At 56.5% G+C, this 18,000-nt stretch overlaps 1 protein-coding gene across 2 annotated transcripts in view; it reads right to left on the minus strand.

Annotated features, from left to right (window-relative positions):
• Nucleotides 1–17,648, minus strand: part of SLC9A1 (solute carrier family 9, subfamily A (NHE1, cation proton antiporter 1), member 1) — a 42,771-nt gene extending 25,123 nt beyond the window's left edge. For both annotated transcript variants that reach the window (XM_004678668.2, XM_012722435.1), the window contains exon 1: nucleotides 16,557–17,648. In XM_004678668.2, the coding sequence (XP_004678725.1) occupies nucleotides 16,557–16,908 (352 nt within the window). In that variant the 5' untranslated portion in view covers nucleotides 16,909–17,648. The remainder of the gene's footprint in view (nucleotides 1–16,556) is intronic.
• Between the last annotated feature and the right edge of the window lie 352 nt (nucleotides 17,649–18,000).

Below are 18,000 nucleotides of genomic sequence, written 5' to 3' on the forward strand. Positions count from 1 at the left end.
AGCCTCCGCGGGCCGAGGGCCGGCTCCATCACTGGCCGGCTCCGTGGCCCTCTCCCCACGGCTCCCTTGTGTTAGGAGGAAGGGCTGGGGGCGCTCCTCAGAGGCCACCCCAGCTCTGCAGCCAAGAGTTTAAGTAACAACCAGACAATCCACTTTCCATCTGGCTTTGTGCTTAACCCTCACCGTGTCCCTGAGAGGGTCCATGAGCTACGTTAAAAATAAGAAAACCAAAGCTCCGGGTATTTGGGGCTCCAACCCCAGGTCCCACAGAGGAAAGTCTGGGAACCGCCTCTGGGGGCTGGGTCGGGGCTGCAGTCAGTGCAGAGGAGGGGACTCTTAAAGATTCAGGTTTAATGGAAAAGTAAGCTGCAAATGGCTTGGGGCCACAGGGTTTTTGTTTTTAAAGATGTATTTATCCAGAGGTACTGTGGGTGAGAGGATTCACCAGAGACAAAGTGGGGAGCAGAACAGATGGACATACTGAAATACACTGCTGAGGGGAGCAGCGGGAGAGACTGAAGAGGTCTGCTGGGTCATGCAGGTCAGCTCCCTGGTAGGGAACCAAACTCGTGCTGCAGTGGCTTCGGAGAGCTTCATAATGCGGTGCTTTAACCCACTGTGCCACCAGGGAGAGCCCCACAGGGTTGTTTTTTATGAAGTTATTTTTATTAAGAAGAAAGTTACACAACTGTAGGGAAAAGGCCCAGGTGGACCCTGTGAAGAGCACTCAGTTCTGAGGAGCAGGAGGAGGAGGGCACGGCTGGAGCTTTTTTCTTTTATATAGTCATGGTAGCATTTGGGGTATTTTTCTTTCTTTTTTAAGATTTATTTATTTATGCATACAGAACTGGGGTACAGGCCAGAGATGCAGGGGTGATGAGAGACAGAGTGGGGAGCAGAACAGGCAGATGGATGAAGCACACTGCTGAGGGGAGCAGCGGGCGGGTCAGCAGAGGTCTGCCGCGCCATGTGGGTCACCTCTGGGGCTGGGGATCGAGCTCAAGCTGAAGGGGCTTTAGCTTCTCAGTGCTGTGCTTTAACCCGCTGCCCCCAGGGAGGGCCCATATTTTATGAGCAACAACAACAAAAGTCCAGGAGTAGGGGAGTTTTCTGAGCCTCCACTCTGAGACAAAACTCAGTGTTAGATACTTTAACAGATAATGTCATTTAATTTTCACAAAACCCCCAAGGAGCATAAGAATGTTCACAGTGGCTTTATTCATAACTGAATAAAAGGGCCCAACCCAAGTGCCCATCAACAGGAGAATGAACTGACTGTGGCTTTGGCAAGGCCACGCCGCGTGTCCCTTGGAAGGACAAACCCTAGAGCCATGTGCCAACAGACGCCGTGGGCGGGCTGGGCAGAAGCGCCAGGCTCCGAAGGCACCTGTCGTGTACCCCACGTCTGTGAGCTACGAGTAAGTGAAACAACAGGAGTCAGAGTCAGTGGCTACTTCGGAGGAAGGTAGGGTGCAGCAGGGCACACGTGGACCTGAGGGGAACACGTGGACCTGAGGGGAACACAGCCGACCTGTTGTAATCTGGGCGGTGGTGAATGTGGATGCAGACGTTTATAAATAACCACTGGGCTGCACACGTTTAGATCAGTGCACCCAATACTTGGGTGCTGTATGTTAATTCCTCAAATAAATAGAGGGAAAAAAGATTAACACAAAAAACTTGTGGGGGAGAATGACCTCAGAAAAATGACACTCCTAGGTCAGGTAAGCAGGCTGAGGTGATGGGGCTGGCGGTCATGGAGCTGGAGTCAAAGCCAGGTCTGTGGGTCTCGGACGCCCTCGGCCACCAGGCTGTGCGGCACGTGCCCTGGGTCACCCCCAGCCAGGCCCTGCACGGGCAGCCTCCACCATGAATCAGACGTGGGGACCTGCTTCACCTGAAGCCTCGGTCCCTGTGCCACTGCTGTTTAACCAGAAGGCTAAAGGCGACCACAGCAGGCCCACAGGTCAAGCCTTGGGCCCACCAGGTGCTGAGATGGAGGAGAGCCCTGTGCCATGAAAGGGTGCCCAGCACACGCCCACCTGCCACAACAGGCCCTGGCTCACGATGATGGAATTCCAGATGCAGAAGGCCTCACGGGCCACGTGACCGGCGAGCAGCAGAGCTGGGCCTGGCTCTGACACCAGACCACCGGGCCGCTCTCTCCCAGCTCCTACTGACCAGAACAGCTGGGCTCTGCCACTCAGCTCATGCCCCTCCCTACCGGGGACTAGGAGCGGAGGAACTCTGAGGGACTCAGTTCTCCGAATACCTACTCCCTGCTTTAAATTCCAGCCCGCCAGGCTGCCCTCCCTCCCCCTCAAAACAAGCCCCCTGTGCTGCTGGGCATGGACCCCCTTCCCTGCCACATCCTCTCCACTCTCCCCCCAACTCCTACACAATCCTTGTTCTAAACCATTTCCTGCAGCTTCCCATATGATCAGCTTCTTAGGAAGGATAATTATCCGTGGAGGGAGGAGGCGGAAAGTTCCCAGAGCCAAGTACACAGAAAAAGTTCAAGTCCGGAAAAAGTTCAAGTCCATTCTCCACCTGCCGGGAGCGCCTGCGCCCAGACACAGGCCAGCAGGGCCGCACACCCCTGCGGTTCCCTCACCTGCGCTGGACAGCGGCCTCCTTCAGGGCCCAGCTCAGGCCTCATCCCGCTGCGCTCCAATCGGCAGGGCCACCACGGAGCCGTCCGTGCCGGGCCCACGCCGCACGGTGCTGCCTCCCCAGGTCACTCCAGCCTGCGTTGTGTTTTGGTTGTTGACATGTTTATCTCCCACACAAAACCGTCAGCACCGCAAGGGAGGCTGCCACTTCCCACGCCGCCGGGCCTGGCGTGGAGGAGGTGTGCAAAGGCAAGATGGTGGGGAGAAGGGGGGGCGGGGCAACCGCCTCCCTGCACAAGGCACGGGGCTGTCCAGGGGAAACCAGGCAGGAAAGCCGGACCCTTACACCATCACAAAGGGCTGAACCACAGCACCCCCACTGGCCTGTGGGCAAGTCATTTCCGACTGGGCCTCTTGCTTCCTCCTGTGACGGAGGGGGTTGGCCTGGGGCTGATCACCAGACATAAGTCCTCACTGCTGGTGCGCCCCACAGCTCTGCACCCCCAGGGCCAGCCGGGTCAGGATTCAAGCCCCGACGCCTTGATGCCCAGCCTTTTGCTCCGCGTTCTATTTACACCCCCGGGACCTTGGCTCGGTCTCTAGCATCCCTTCCTGCATCAAATGCCGGTTCTCTAATTCCGGGCTGCCCCTTCTGGGCCTGCCCCTTCCGGGCCTGACAACTCCCCCCGCCACATGGGGCCATAGGGCTCTGCAGCAGCAGACATGTCGGGCCTGACGATGGTGGTGCCACGCCTGCCACGGGTCTGGTGACAGTGCTGCGCTGGGCAGGAAAGCAGGACTCCAGCAGAGGCTGGCATCCCTCAGCCCCTCCCTCCCTCACGGGCCCTCACTTTCCTGCTCCACTCCGATCCTTGCTCCCTCGGAAAGGCTTTCCCCGTGCAGAACTCCCACCCCAGTCTGGACTGGACAGAGGGGTGGGTCTGGAAGCTTCACTCTCGTTGCTCTTACAGGCCTGGGCCTAGCAGCTGCGGGCCAGGACCTCCTCTGCCAGAGTGAACGCTCCAGCCGGCTCCCAGGCTACCCTGCACACCTGTTCCCAGGTCTGGCCACGTCACTGCTCACAGCACCTAGTCCAGCCCAAACCCTCAGCAGGCCCACGGGCCCCACAGCCCTCGTTTCTTCTCTATCCCCCAACCCCCCTCCCCGCTCCTCCACGCTGGCTCCTCAAACGCTCCCTGCTTAGGCCCGCGGCCTTCTGGGAAGCCAGGCTCCTCGTCACTGCTCAGCGCAGATGTCATCTCCTTTAAGAGGCCTTCATTGATCCTATTTACTCCTGTGGCCACTGGCATTGTGGTGCCCACTGTCCACCACCCCACACTGGCAGGGGGACCAGCGGAGAAGCCTCCTCATCTTGCTCCTGGCTGTGTCCCCAGCACCCAGGAAAGCCTGACATGGCAGTGTCTGGAGGCGTGCAGCACACGGGGCTGGTGGGCAGGGCGGCCTCTCTGACGGGAGGTCTGAGTGAGGGAACTGGCCGGGGTGTATGGGCTGGGACTCGCAAGGCCTGCGAGGTCGGTGCCCCTGAGGAACCCAGCAGGCTGGCACAAGTGAGGAAAGGGACAGAGCAGCAGGCTGAAGTGGACAGAGGTGCAGGCCATAACTCCTAGGCCTTGAGTTCACTAAGAAGCAACTTCAAGGCTCTCAGCAGGTGTGCTCTGGCTCATACCTCGGGCTCTGAGAGAACAGACTGTGGGCGGGCCTGGAGCAGGAGGTGGTTCCGGCCACGGAGGCCCAGGTTAGAAAGACTCGTGGCTTGGACAGGGAGAGCAGAAGTGGAGACGGAGGGGAGGAGAGCTCTGGAGTCAGGGAACCATGCTGCTCGCCAGCCTGCGAAGCCCTGGTGACGTCGGCGCCCACGTGGCTGGAATTCAAGGCCCGGCCACCCTCCCCCCTACATCTTCGCTCCAACCCCCCAGTCCAGGCGCCCTGCAGCTGGCTGGGCCCCCTCTCAGATGCACCCTCGCTGCTGAGTGTCTCTGGAGGGCACCAGGGCCATGGCCGCTGCTCCCTGCGTCCCCCTGTGGGTCTGCTCTCCCACCCCCCCCACCAGGCCTTCAGGGCAACAGTCAGGCACCATCAAGCACTTAACTGTCCCCTGATAAAGGCAGATGGATGACTGGCACCATTCACCGTTGTGGGAGCCCTGAGACAGGGGTGCAAGAGCGGAGACCCCCCCAAGATCAGGCTCTACTGATGGCCCACCAAAGGGTGCTGCCATGCTTGGTTAGAATTCACTGCCCCAGGGGAGGGAGCCAGCCAGACAGGTGGGAGAAGAGCTTTTGGGGTGAGGTGGGAGGGGTGGAGAAAGCCCCACTGGGGTTCCAAGAAAGGCCAAAGCACTATCTCTGGTGCTGCCTTAGGCATGTCAGCGCCTTGCCTCCTGGGGGGCGGGGAGCAAACTCCTACCTAACCTCCAGGGGCCGGAGCCTCCCCACCCCCCCCCAAGCCCTCCAGGGCACCCACAGCTGTGCCGTCACCGCGCATCACGTGGGCCTGTTTACATGTGGGCCTCTCCCGCGAGGCTGGGGTTATATTTATTCATCTTTCCATCTTCAGCGCGCGCTCCCGAGGCACGAATCAAAGTGTCCCCCTCCCAGCCAAGCTCACACATTCAGCTCACGGTCTCTCGGTCTCTTCTGCTCGCCCACCACCAGCAGGTGACATTCAGCCCCACCCCTGCCCTGCGGCCCACACACCTGAAATCAGCCCCCACCCTGGGTGCTCTCCCTTCCGGCGCTAGGCATAGTGGCAGCTCCCGCTGTGAAGCCTGCAGCGTTCTCAGGGTTTTACAGACATTGCCCCACTGGCTGGGGGAAACTGAGGCCTGGAGCATGTGATGCAGCGAGGATGTGGCAGCCCTCTGCCCTTGGCACCGGCACCGTTGCCCCGCACCTCATCACAGCAGGGCCTATTTTTGACACCATCATCTGTTCTGCAAAACGTAGTGCTTTTATAGCTGCACCTCAGGTTTTCACACAGAAACGTGCCTTGCTCCTTCAGCGTTTTAGCAGTGAGGTCTGTTACTCCAGCGAGGTGGTTAAAGAACGGTGAGGCGGGGGGACAGCGTGGCCCGCACAGCGGCAGGCCTGGGCCTGACTCCCGCTGCACCACCGTGAGGCGGTGGCCAGTCACCAAGCTCTCTGTGCCTTGGTTTCTGCATCTGTAAAGAGGAAAATAACAGGATCTCCCTAGACGGCTTCCTGTATGTTGGCTAGCCACCTAAGGGGTGTCCTCATGGACACACTTGTCGCTAGCTGCCGCACCCCTGAACGCGGCACGGCACTGGGACGCAGTGGGGCACCAGCCAGTCTGGCCTACTGGGGGATTCAGGAAGAGGGGAGGCGCGTGGGTTCCTCGTCCGGCTCCCGAGTGCACCACGGACTGGGTGTTGACAATGTGCCCAGCTCTGTGCCATCTCACCCTGGGCCCTGCTAACACCCCGGCCAGGCACTACCCCGCGACCCCCAAAGTCAGTCAGACTCAGAGTGTCACTGTGCAAGAAGTGGGGAAGCCGAGCTCTACCCCAGGTCTGTCTGGCTGCGAGCAGGTTCCGCCCTGGGGTTGGGCTGCTCCAACCCAGGGGGCCTGCCCCAGGCAGAGCATCTGGCAGTGCCCAGGGAGACCTGTTTCACTCCAGCATCTCATCTAAACCCCAAGGCCAACTTCAGCGTCTGGGCACAGAGCCGTCCTTAGAGCCTCAGTGGGCTGGGGGAGGGGGGCAGGGGGGATGTCCCTCTACTTCCTGAATGCTCATGGAATTCTACCCCAGTCACACATGGACATGGTGTTTCTCAGAGCAGCCGACTCCTCAGGAGAAGCAGCTCTGCATGTCTGGTATCCACTGGCCAGGCAGTCCCGGAAGGGCAGGCCAGGCCAGGCTTCCCTCCCAGCGAGCTGTAACCTGAGTCTGGGGCTGTGCTCAGCTAGGTGAGCCGCCCCGCCTCACGCTGGCATCCTGCCTACCTGGTACAGCACCCAGATTCTTGTGGGCCCCGACCCAGGATCCAGCAGATAAAGATCTTATAACTGGTTTGATGGCAAAGATGCTATAAAAAGCACAGCACCCAGGTACGACATGGAGCGCCGATGGACTCCACAGGCCTGAGCAATTCAAAGGGTGAGGGCAGAAGGTGCAGGCAGGCTCAGAGGTCAGAGTCTAACACTTAATTCTGATGCTGGGGCAGGGGGTGTGGGTGTGGGTGTGTTGGGGGGGGCGGGCGTGGCCTAATGGCTTCCCTGCCCAGAACAGCTCCGCAATGATACTCCAGCCCGAGGCTGTGTGGCTTCAGGCTGACGGGTCTACGGGGCAATTGCTGACACTTAGGTGCCAACACCCAGGCCAAACCCCACAGCCCCTCCCCTTTACGCTTAGAGACCCCTGGGACAGTTCAAAGAGCAGGGAGGGCTGCCTCTGCCATTAATCCACCGGAAGTGAGAACTGGACTCTTTCCTCTTTGGGCTCTGGGCCCACGGTCTGAGGTCTCTTTCTACCTTTAGCATTCTAAAGGGAGAAAAATATTATCTCCTTCTATGTCCAGGAGTAGGATAAGAATAGGAAAGAGAGACACTGTCCAGGAAACAACAGAGGCCAATGGGGCACCCAGCACCGCCCCTCGAGATCTGCCCCCTTCAGAAGCTCGTGTTGTTTTGCCCCTTAAAGGCAGTTGCGTCCCCTAACAGAGACCACGGGGGCAGGGGGCCGCCTAGCCCTAACCTCAGTTAGGCTCCTTAGGTGTCAGCTGGGCTCATCATAGAAACAGAGCAGACCAGGGAGTGGAAGGCACCCAGCACCTTCCCTGTGTCCAGGCCAGAGGAGCTGCTGCACCTGCCGTGGTCTCCGGTACAGGTGTTTTCTGATGGAGTCCTCTTTCCTTCTCCCCTCCCAGGACACAGCTTACTCACTCTGACTGGGTCCATTCTCCACCCTCCAGGCAAACTCCATCCATCCTAGGTTAAGTACCAAAACCAAGCCTCCCTGGTGGTGAAAGGGGTTAAGTCTCAATACTATGAAGCTCAATACTCTCTGCAGCCACTGCAGTACAAGTTCCATCCCCAGCTAGGGGGGTGACTCACATGGCCAGCAGACCTCTCCTGTCTCAGCTGCTGCTCCCCTCAGTGTATTTCAGTAGATTTCCTTGTTCTGCTCCCTACTCTATCTTTGATGAATCCTCTTACCCCAGCAGCTCTGGCCTGTACCCCAGATCTATATGTATAAATAAATATTTTAAAATATATATTTTTTATTTATGCATACAAGAACTGGGCTGTAGGCCAGAGGTGTGGGAGTGAGAGGACTCACCAGAGACAGAGTGGGGAGCAGAACAGGCACACTGAGGAAGTACACTGCTGAGGGGAGCAGCGGGTGGGAGAGGTCTGCCGCACATGTGGGTCACCTCCCTGGCTGGGGATCAAACTCGTGCTGAAATGGCTGAGGCTAGTTTTGTAGTGTTGCACTTTAATCCCTTATGCCACCAGGAGGGCCCCCCAAAAATCTTAAAAACAAAAACCCTGTACCCTTCTTCTTTTGTTTTTTAACCCTGTACCCTTCTTAAGGGCAAAAGCTCAAAACCTTTTGGGAGAGGGGCAGATCCTTCTGAGAATATGTGGTTACTATGGGCCTTTTCTTTCTGATAAAAACACAGATGTCTGCAGGTTACTGGCCAGGGGGCTTCCATGGGTCCCCTGAATGATATCATAGACTCAGGAAAAATCCTTGAAACTTATATCCTATGAGAACAGCAGGTCACACGGCCCAACTCCCACCTAAGCCAGAATCCCTTCTCACAGCAAGTCCTTCCAAATGACGTTTCTCTTCTCCCCCTGGCCCACCACCCAAGGCCACCTCCTTTTTGGGGAGCCCTCTGGTGTCTCCTCTCACCAATCCTCCTGGCACTCCACCTGAGCCACACAGTTTTACCTCTGCTTTCTCCCTGTGTGTGGTCTTGCTTCCCCAGGAAGAGAGCTGGCTCTCTGTAGACCCAGTTCACTCAGTCTCAAAGCCCTGAGCCCAGCTGCAGGTGACCACGACTCTGTACTCTTCTGAGCTCGACTCTGTACTCTTCTGAGCTCGGAAGCCAGGGCTCAGTGGCAGCACTAGCCCATCCCCCAAAGGATGGGGCAGCAGAACTTCCCCAGGGTCTCAGTCTGCCCGGGCCTCTCCAGGGGAGGGGCTTCCCAGACCAGCTGCCTTTCCAGCTGGAAAGCCCCAGTCTTTAAAACAACTGAAGGTGACAGTGAAATGAAGGCCCGGGCAGGCAAAATAACTTACTGCAGGCCAACACTCGGCCGGGGCCCTGACTCCCAGGCCAGCGTCTTCCCTGTGCAAACGGCTTTAGAAAGCTGAATCTGTCCCACACTGTTTCTGCATGGGGAACTTCTGGAAGGTGCACAGGGTAACAGTGATAACCCTGGGGCTATGACAGAGGTGAAGAGGGGAACTTTCACTTTTGACCTAAACACCCACCACTCTGTATTGTTAGGTTTTATTTTTGTTACTCTGCCTTTCAACCATAAGCATGTTTTATTTATTTGTATTATAAAAATAAATCTGTCACAGAAAGAAGGGTCTAGCCCCAGTCTACCTCGAAAACAGACATAAAAACAAAGAGAAGCCACACGTCGACCTGCCCAGGTGTAACTATAAATTAATGAGATTGCCTTCTGCATGGCTTATGACCAACTGGTCTCATTAATTCACAGTGCGGTTGATGGTTTGAGGGATCTTCCTAGGAAAATCCTAATTCAATTAGGGCTCTGGGCAGCTCCCAGAGGAGGCTCTGGTGTCTCGCTTTTACTTACACAAACCGAGGGCATACCCAGTCTTTTCCAAAGTGACCCCACCCAGCCCAGAGAGAATGCCCCTGCAGATGCTCCATTAGAGCCAGGCCAGACAGGAGGAGGGGGAGGGAGGGAGGGAGGGAAAGAGAGGAGGAGGCCAAGCAGCAGGCTGGCTCCTCAAGGGTCTTGAGTGTTGCTTTGCAAGCTCAGTTCAGCTCCCTTTCAACACTGCGCTACTCGCTCCTCTTTAAGCAAACTGGTTTCTTGTCTGCTCCAAAGGCCTCATCGGGACCCCACTTCTGTATAGAAGTCCTTGCTACTCACTCTGCCAGGCATAGTTACAGAAGCAGCAAGGCTCTGTCCTCAAGGGACTTACATGCTTGTGGAATCCTGCACTGGACATCGGTGCTCTTAGTGCCTGCTTATCTAATAGCTCTCTATTCTTCAAGTCTAGCTCAAGTTCCACCTCCTTGGAGAAGCTTTCTTCACCATCCCTGACCTCAGGGACTGCTCTGCCTTGCAACTGGGCCAGGTGTCAGCCCAGCCCCCTTCTTGGTTCCAGAACTTTCTGAGCTGACTTCAAGCTCCTAGTGAGTAGGGCCTGGCTTTCACTCCTCTCTGCTCCTGGATGGCCCACCAGCCAGTGGAATGTCTGGTGGCTGACTGTCTCTTCCACCCTGGCTTGCACAGGAGAAGCCTCCGTCTGGCCAGCCAGTAAAGACACAGCCTCAGCCTGACACACAGCTGTGATGCCAACCCTCCACTTGCAGAAGCCTGGTCTCAAACAGGCTGAGCACGATGGAAGGGTCAGTCTGGACGGAGGGGAAGGGACCCCAGGGGCAGAAAAGGCTACAAGGCTCCTCATCCCTAACTGCACTCAGAGGTGCTTGTGGACACAGCTTTTCAGGGGAGAGCTCGCTGGGGTAATTTGGGAAACTCCAGATTCTCAACAAATCAGTATTAGAACTCAGGGGTCAGGTCTGGCCTATTATACCCCTAAACTGACCGTGCAGGTCACGTGAGCTATAGGGGGAAGAACAAAGTCATCATGATCCCAGGAAGGGGGTAGGGCACATCTCCAGGCCCAATCCAAAACTTAGTTCAGTTAAAATTAGATTAGCCCATAAGATTAAAAATACCCACATATAATCACGGGTTGCCTTAAAGTATCAGTTGATGTTTATCGGCATCTAAAGAGACGGTTTGGCCCAGTGCGGTGTGTGCAGACAACCTTGGGGAGACATGTCTGACTCAGACGTTTGCAGGGGAGTGAGCGCTACCAAGCGAAATGAGGCCCACACAGGCCATGGATGACTCAGGAATAAGCCAGGTCCCGGGTTTGCTGAGTGCTGAGTGCGCCTTCTCTCCCTGCCCCCCCCCAACCTCCCATGGAGAAGGGGGTTGGGGACAGCGGTAGGGAAGAGGCAGGCAGTGTGCAGGGGGCATTCCCACGGGAGCTGGGCCCCCCCCCCCATCTCCCTGCCCCCCCCTTGTGTTCCCAGCTCCACCACTTCTGAGAAGAGCTGTTTGCTTCACCTGGGACAGGGAGCAGGTCACTGGTTCCCCTCAAACCTTAGAAATGATCCACAGCAGCCAGGATTTGACAGACTGAAATCTTTAAATCTTTCCTGTTCAAAATGACTGTGGGAAAAATAGACTTCTGAGCTGAAAGGGAACCAGGGCATGGTGAGATGGAGGAGACGCGAGCTCCAAAGTCACGCAGATCTGGGCTTAACCCCACATTTTCTCACTCTGTGAATACCTGCCACAGCCTCTGAAGGAGGCTTATAGGAGCTTAATAAATGGCAGCAAATATAAGTAACAAATATTTAACGTCCACAAACACGGAAATAGGCTCAGACAAGGTGTGCTTTGTGCCTAAGGTCACACAGCCAGAAAAGAGATAGGACCAGACCTCTCCTGACTTCTCCCCCACCCACGCACTCCATCCAGTAATTCACTTCTCTGCCTCTCCTTTCTGCCCCTGGAAAAATTCCAGGGTTTGATAAGAAGTCAGACTTGAACCGATCCGTACTGTGATCCGGCTGACCAGGGCTCCAGACCAGCCAGCCCTTCAGCCCTCCCCTCCTACATGAACTGATGCCCTGACAACCGTCCAGGTAACCAGTGTGGACGTCATTTATTCTCCTCAAAGTCCCTTCGAATCACCAACTCTCCGTGGTCCTTGCAATGACCCAGCAAGTCAGTCAGGCAAGAAAGAGGATCGGACCTTGGATTTAAAAAGCCCAGGACTTGATCCTTTGCCACTTCCTTGTGAGGGACTCGGGCACTGTCACACCTTGAGACTCAGTTTCCTTGGATGTTAAATGGACACATCAATATTATCTGCAATTTGAATCTGCAGGACCATTGAGAAGATCAGAATTAAGCACTGCATGTGCCAGTGTTTTGGAAACAAATGAACTACTAGGAAGTTCTGCTTGCCTTACAGGGCACAAGAAGGCTGGGCTACTGGCCCTGACACAAAGGCTCCCTCTCAGAACCCTGCTGGGCCCTGCAGGAAACCAAAAGCAACCCAGTCCCAGAGGCAGATCATTATCCCAAAGTTCGCCACCCTCTGCTGGCTGTAGGAAACCACTCATTAGCTGGCACTCCCTGTGCAGGCAGAGGGTACGCGCTGCCCAACCACCACGAGGGCACCAGCAGCAGGGCAGAGGGCGGGCAGGGCCACCATCCAAGGATAAGGGGTAGACCTGGCCAGTGTGGGACCAAGGTGCACCCCTGCAGACGCACAGGGACGAGATGGGCCCTGAGCTGGTACAGAACCTACAGCTATCCCAGGCAGGGAGAAGGGGCCCACGTTGCAGCCTGGCAGCCCCTAAAATTCCCAATGCCGGGTGCAGAGTGCTGGGCGCCTCCTCAGGACACCTGCAGAGGGGAGTGTGACGGGCAGAACATGCTGCTGCAGCCCTGGAGGAGCCAAGGCAAGACGCACAGAGAAACACACAGCAATCTTAGAATTATTTCCTCATCTTCAAAACAGAGAGCTTTTATCTCAGATGATTTTAGAAGAGGATTAAATGAGATTACTTCTATAAAATGCCTGCTACTACTCTGTAGCCACTCAGTAAGTGGTAATTCTTATTCACACACGCACAGACATGTCAACAGAAGAGATGTCACAGGGCAGGCGAGGCCTAATGCCAAGGTTGTGGATGAACAATAGGGAAGCGGGTTCGAGGGAGAAGTGAAAGCAACTTCTGTGGGCTGGGAAGACAGTCCAAAGGGAAAGGCCTGTGGCCAGGCCCTGCAAGCTGCCCACAAAGCTGAGCACTGTGTAGACATTCCCAGGCTCCATCTCGACATCAGTCCTGGAAGAGGGAGACAGCGTCTCACTGATAAGGCAAGTCAGGTGCAGAGAAGTGGGGTGCCTGGCCCATGGTCATGTGGGAACTGGGGGGCAGGGTCAGAAGCCAAGCTTTCTGATCTAGTCTTTCTTTTCCACCAGAGCTGGCAGGGCTGGATGGGGCGGGGATGAGAAAAAGGCGGGCCCCAAGGGCACCCAGCTGAATGTTCAGGCAACATGACCAACCAAGGCCTCTAAGTAACCTGGAGCTTTCGAAGACACAAGTCCCACCAGGAGACGTCCACCCAGGCCCCAGCTGACCTCTCCCACCCACTGCCCTGCATTTACTTAGTTATTTTTCCAAAAAGAAAAAGGTCACCTCTTTCTTTTAAGAGAGTCCCATCTGGGCTTCTTGAGATAGTTTCAAAGTGACCTTTAAGCTGTCTTCTTTTGAGAAGTGGGAGAGGCGTGTAAATGAGTGGCCACAGGAAACCAGTGGCTGGCCTGATAGCCATGCATGTGCAGTGGATGATCGCCTCCTCCCCGGCTGGTTCTAGGGGAGAAATGGCAGGACAGGCCTTGCAAAGACCAAAACGAAACAGCCTTAAGGTGTAAAGGGACAAAGGAAGGCTTTTTTTGTGGCTGGTCAGGAGAATACCTGCTTTATGGGCTCCCAGGCCTCTGCCAGGAGGTTCCAGGTCAGAGACATGAACAAACAAGCACAGGGGCTGCCAGTGGTGAGCGGGGTCATAGTGAGGCCTGCCCCTGTGGCAGGCACTGGACTGACAGGCAGGTGAGCTGGGGACAAAGCAAAACTCAAACCCCAAAGTGGGGAGTGGACGTCACCTGAGGGGCCTGGAGACCTCACAGCGCTCCCAAGACTCTAATTCCTCATGCCACTAGCCCTCCCTGCCTAGGAACAGGCAAGGAACTTGGTCTGTCAGAGAGAGGAAAAAGGCCCAGACATGCCTTGTGCCACCCACTGAGTCAGGCGGAAGTGAACCCAGAAGTGTTCTAGAACTTCAGCTCTAGCCCTGCCGTTCCCCCCCCTCCCAGGTCCCCTGCCTCCAGCACCTACCTGAGGCTCTGCTCAATGAAAGGGAATGAGAACTGAGCACAGCACTCTATTCTGAAAGGAGGGGAACTTGGCAAGGGAAGCGGCTGCCAGAGATGACAGATGAGGCCTCTGACATAGCTCCTACCCACGCTGGGCCCTGAGCGAGCAGGCTGAGCCCCCAAATGTCAGATACCTACTGCTGGGGTATCTGACACTGCAGGGGGAGCACGCAGCCCCCCAACCCTATCTCTTAAGTCAGTTGGTGCCACCTTTTCCCCCCTACCCCCTCCACCTCCAGGACAAGCCTAGAGGCAGTTTAAGTGAAGGAGGAACAGTCCCACACCCTCAAGTCTTAAGCACGGCCAGGAGCAGCCTGGGGTTGAGAGAGCCTCTAGCCTCAGAGGGAGACTGGAAGGCTGAGGTAGGGTGCGCTGCCTTAGGCGGTCAAAGTGCCGCTGGGCAGCTCCCACTCGTGGGCAGTAACTTCAGCTTTCCGTGCTTTCATTCACGTTGCCTCACACCAGCAGCGCTGCTGTCTGTTAGCGTTATTTCCCCTTCTCATACGTGAGGAAACTGAGGCTCGGAGAGGTCAGGGGACAGCATGATAGGAAGCTTACTGACACTCAGTTTCACTGCAAAGGTGGGGGGGGGCGGACATGGGTTTTTGCTTTCACCTTCTGAACAAGGACCTTGAGATCTTTGGTGTTCATTTCCCTCCACCCTCTCCCCCAGGATGGCCAGAGCCTGTTTTCAGAGGCAGAGAAATGCCTTCCCGAGCCAGACTTTTGGAACATCATATCCTCATTTTATGATGGGAAAACTGAGGTACGAGGCTGAGTGCCTCGCCAGTTACCCAAGTCGGTGGGATGGCAGAAATGTCGGCTCTGGAAGGGGCCACAACGCCCACCTGACAGATGGAGAGGTAAGACTGGCTCAAGGTCACAGAGGGTAGTGGGGTGAGAAGCCAAGTTTCCTAACTTAGTCTAGACTGAGCCCCCAGCCATGGCACCATCTCCGTCCTCCAGATGCTCAGGGTCCTGGACACAGGTTCTGGCAGGCACAGAGCAGTGTGAACCTGAGCCCTCTCTTAGAGGTCAGGCTCCTGATTGCCCAAGGGAGGGTCTCTGTCGTCAAGCTGTCACCCCACTAGAAGGCACCAAGACATGCAGTGTGTACCAGCCCCCAACGTCCTAACACAAATGCCAGGTGTGCGGGGAGGTAAGGAGGTTGGAGAGAGGAAGGCAATTTATAGACAGTGCTGTGAGGTCCCCTCCCGGTCTCACACAGGCAAATGACACATCATGATCACTTATAACAAATTAAGCTTCTTACCACAAAGTAAGACACACAGTTTCATGACTCAACTGATATGGTCAAATTTAGAGAATCTTGCCAGTTTTGCAGATGGGTGAGACCTGCAGCATAAGGCCCCAGCTTTTCAAGGTCATGTGTTCATCGGAATCAGTACACATGGCTCCCCTTGCCCAGTCCTTGATTTTTCCCAGGAAGATGGTTGCCATCAGGATGCTGGTGCTGGTGGCCCAGCTCCAGGCAGGGGCCTGTTATTGTCACAGCACCAAAGCCCCACACCGGGAAGCCAGCTCCCAGGTCTCTGGAAACAGAGGCCCCCTGCTCTCCTGCAGCACGTTCCAGAGCCTGTCTCACACCGGCCGGCATGACCACTCAGCTCCTGGGTGTCCTTGGGAAAGCTGCAGGGCTTGCTGCCAGGAGTCACAAACTCCCCAAGCCCCAACCAGCAGAGTCCCAGGCCCTTATGCCTTCCACAGCTCAACTGGGGACTAAGAAAAGCAAAGACAGCTCTCAAAGCCCCCTGGACACCACTTCCAGGGTCTTCTGGGCTACATGGGCTCCTGTAAATGCCATCAATCAACTACAGAGCAGAATGCTTAGGCCTGAAAGGGGACAACTTTTCTGTTTCTTTCTAAAAAGAGTGTTTCAAAGAATTTTCAGATCAGAACATCCACAGTCCCTCTACTTATTCCTCTCCACATGGCCGAGCAGCCGGCCACCTCCACTCCCCAGCCCAGACAGCACAGACTCTGCTGGGTGCCAACTTGGAGGTGAGCTGGGGTCTGACCAAGCTTCAATCTTCGAAATTCCCCCTCCACCCTATAAGCTGTCCCACATACTGTACAGGGAATGGCACTCCTGGGCCAGAAACTGACTCAGGGGCTCCCAACCAGCTTGCCCAGGCAAAGTTGTCAGGTAACATTCTGGGGATGGAGGAAGGTGAGAATACGGAGACAACCTCATGTTGCACCACACCTGTAAATCTCCAGTGCACAGATCCCCCACTCAAACTCCTCAGACAACTGAGTAGAGATATACCCCATCCTGGAACATCTCATGAAGCATGTCACTGCATGGTGGCTGTTGACAAAGCTGACTGAACCACTTGCTGGAAGATACTCCTCTTAGTCTCATACACAGAGGGGTGCCTGGCTTCCCTGGAGGGTGGGCCCAACCAGAGGCAATTTGCCAGCCCCGAGGCCTTGCTGTAAGGTACTGAGCATCAGAAACACCCCATGCTGCAGTCCGGCTCTTTCCCACGCATGATTGTGGCTCCAATTTTGGGAGGCCACAGAGCTCGACTTTGGAATGGGTCAAGACGGCAGGCTGGACGCTGTTTATATCACAAGTATCCAGACCCTTATTCCTGGGGAGGCTCAAGTAGTCAGAGAGGAAGGAGCAAGCAGCTCACCAGCTTGGCAGAAGCTGGTGGCAGCTTGGTGGCAGAAGCGTGGGAACAGACTGGACTTACCTATCTTCATGAGGCAGGCCAGCAGGATCCAGAGGGAGATCTCAAAGGGAGTGCGCACGTGGTCGTAGTCGATGCCCAGAACTGGAAAGACCTTTCGTGTCTTCATGCTGTGTTCAGTGACAGACCGGTTGACAGGGCGGCTCTCAGGGACAACGTCCGGTGGGGCAGTGGTGACATCCCCGATGGAACGTTCCCGGGGCGGCTCTGAGCTTCGGATGGGGTTGGCCGTAGGGCTGGGCTGGAGGCCGTGGCTCCTGAGGACAGGCAGCAGCCCCAGCAAGGCTACCACCACCAGCAATGAAGGCAAGATTCTCGGTGGAGGCAGGCCACAGATGCCAGGCCACCGAAGCATGGTGCCACTCCCTCGGGCCCAAAGGCCTCACCCTTAGCAAAGCTAGAGTAAGACCTGGGACATAGAAAGCAAGGGGTCAGCAGGTGGAAGGAGGCTGGACTAGTATTTAGGAGAAGTTCATGTTTCTGAGAGGTGTATTTGTGGAAGCAGTCCTCCGGGAGACTGGCGCTGCGGGGAGGCTGAGTTCCCGATCCAGAACGCCAAGCCCAGGAAGAGGGACAGGCACCCGGGAAGGACCACCGGAGGAGACGAAAAGGTCGGGAACTCCAGGCCCGCGAGACGGGGCGGGGAAAGAGAAGGCGCTCTAGGGGCGGAGGAAGGGGCAGGATAGCTGGACCCCAGGCAAGGAAAAGGAAGGGGGAAGGCTGGGACCTGACGCTGAGAAAAGTGACTGAGGAACTGCGACTCGGCTAAGGGCAGGGGCAGGGAGCCCGAGCGAAAGGGAGGGACCCGAGGGCGGTGGGGTCCACTCCGGTAAAGGGCAGAGGGACCCGGGAGTCCAGGCTGCGAGGAAGGAGTCAAGCCAGAGAGCAACCGGGAGCTTCCCCACCCAGAGAGGCGCCGGGGTGCAGGCGCGCCGGGCTGAGATTCCGGGGAAATGGAGGGAGGCGGAAGGCGGAGGCAGGCGGCCTGGCGGGAGGGCACCTCGAGTCGGGCTGGGGGCGGCTCGCGGAGGGCCAGCAGCAACACGCCCCTCCTCTCGGTCCTGCCGCGGCTCTGCGCTCCGCCCCGGCCCTGCTTCAGCTGGCTCTGCGCTCCGCCCCGGCCCTGCTTCAGCTCCTCGGCGTCCAGCTCCGGATATCGGTGCAGACCTGGACCAGGCGCCGGGGGCGGCAGCAGACTGCTGCTCGGCGGCGCCCGGAGCTGCTATTTATAGGCACCAGCGAGCAGGCAATGCGGTAGGATAGAGGGACCTGTCAGTGCCCTCGCAGCACAGCGACCCCTATCGCCGACAGAAGGTAGTCTCGTGTAGGAAGAGGAAGAAGTCAGAGATGGCAAAAAACAAGCCCTAAATTTACAAATCCTAACATTGTAATTGCTTTACAATTTATAAAACGCCTTCACATCCACTTACACAGCCTCATGAAGTCC

This window comes from Condylura cristata, unplaced genomic scaffold (assembly GCF_000260355.1).
Source record: "Condylura cristata isolate star-nosed mole 26May11 unplaced genomic scaffold, ConCri1.0 scaffold00008, whole genome shotgun sequence".
In the NCBI taxonomy this organism is placed as follows: Eukaryota; Metazoa; Chordata; class Mammalia; order Eulipotyphla; family Talpidae; genus Condylura; species Condylura cristata.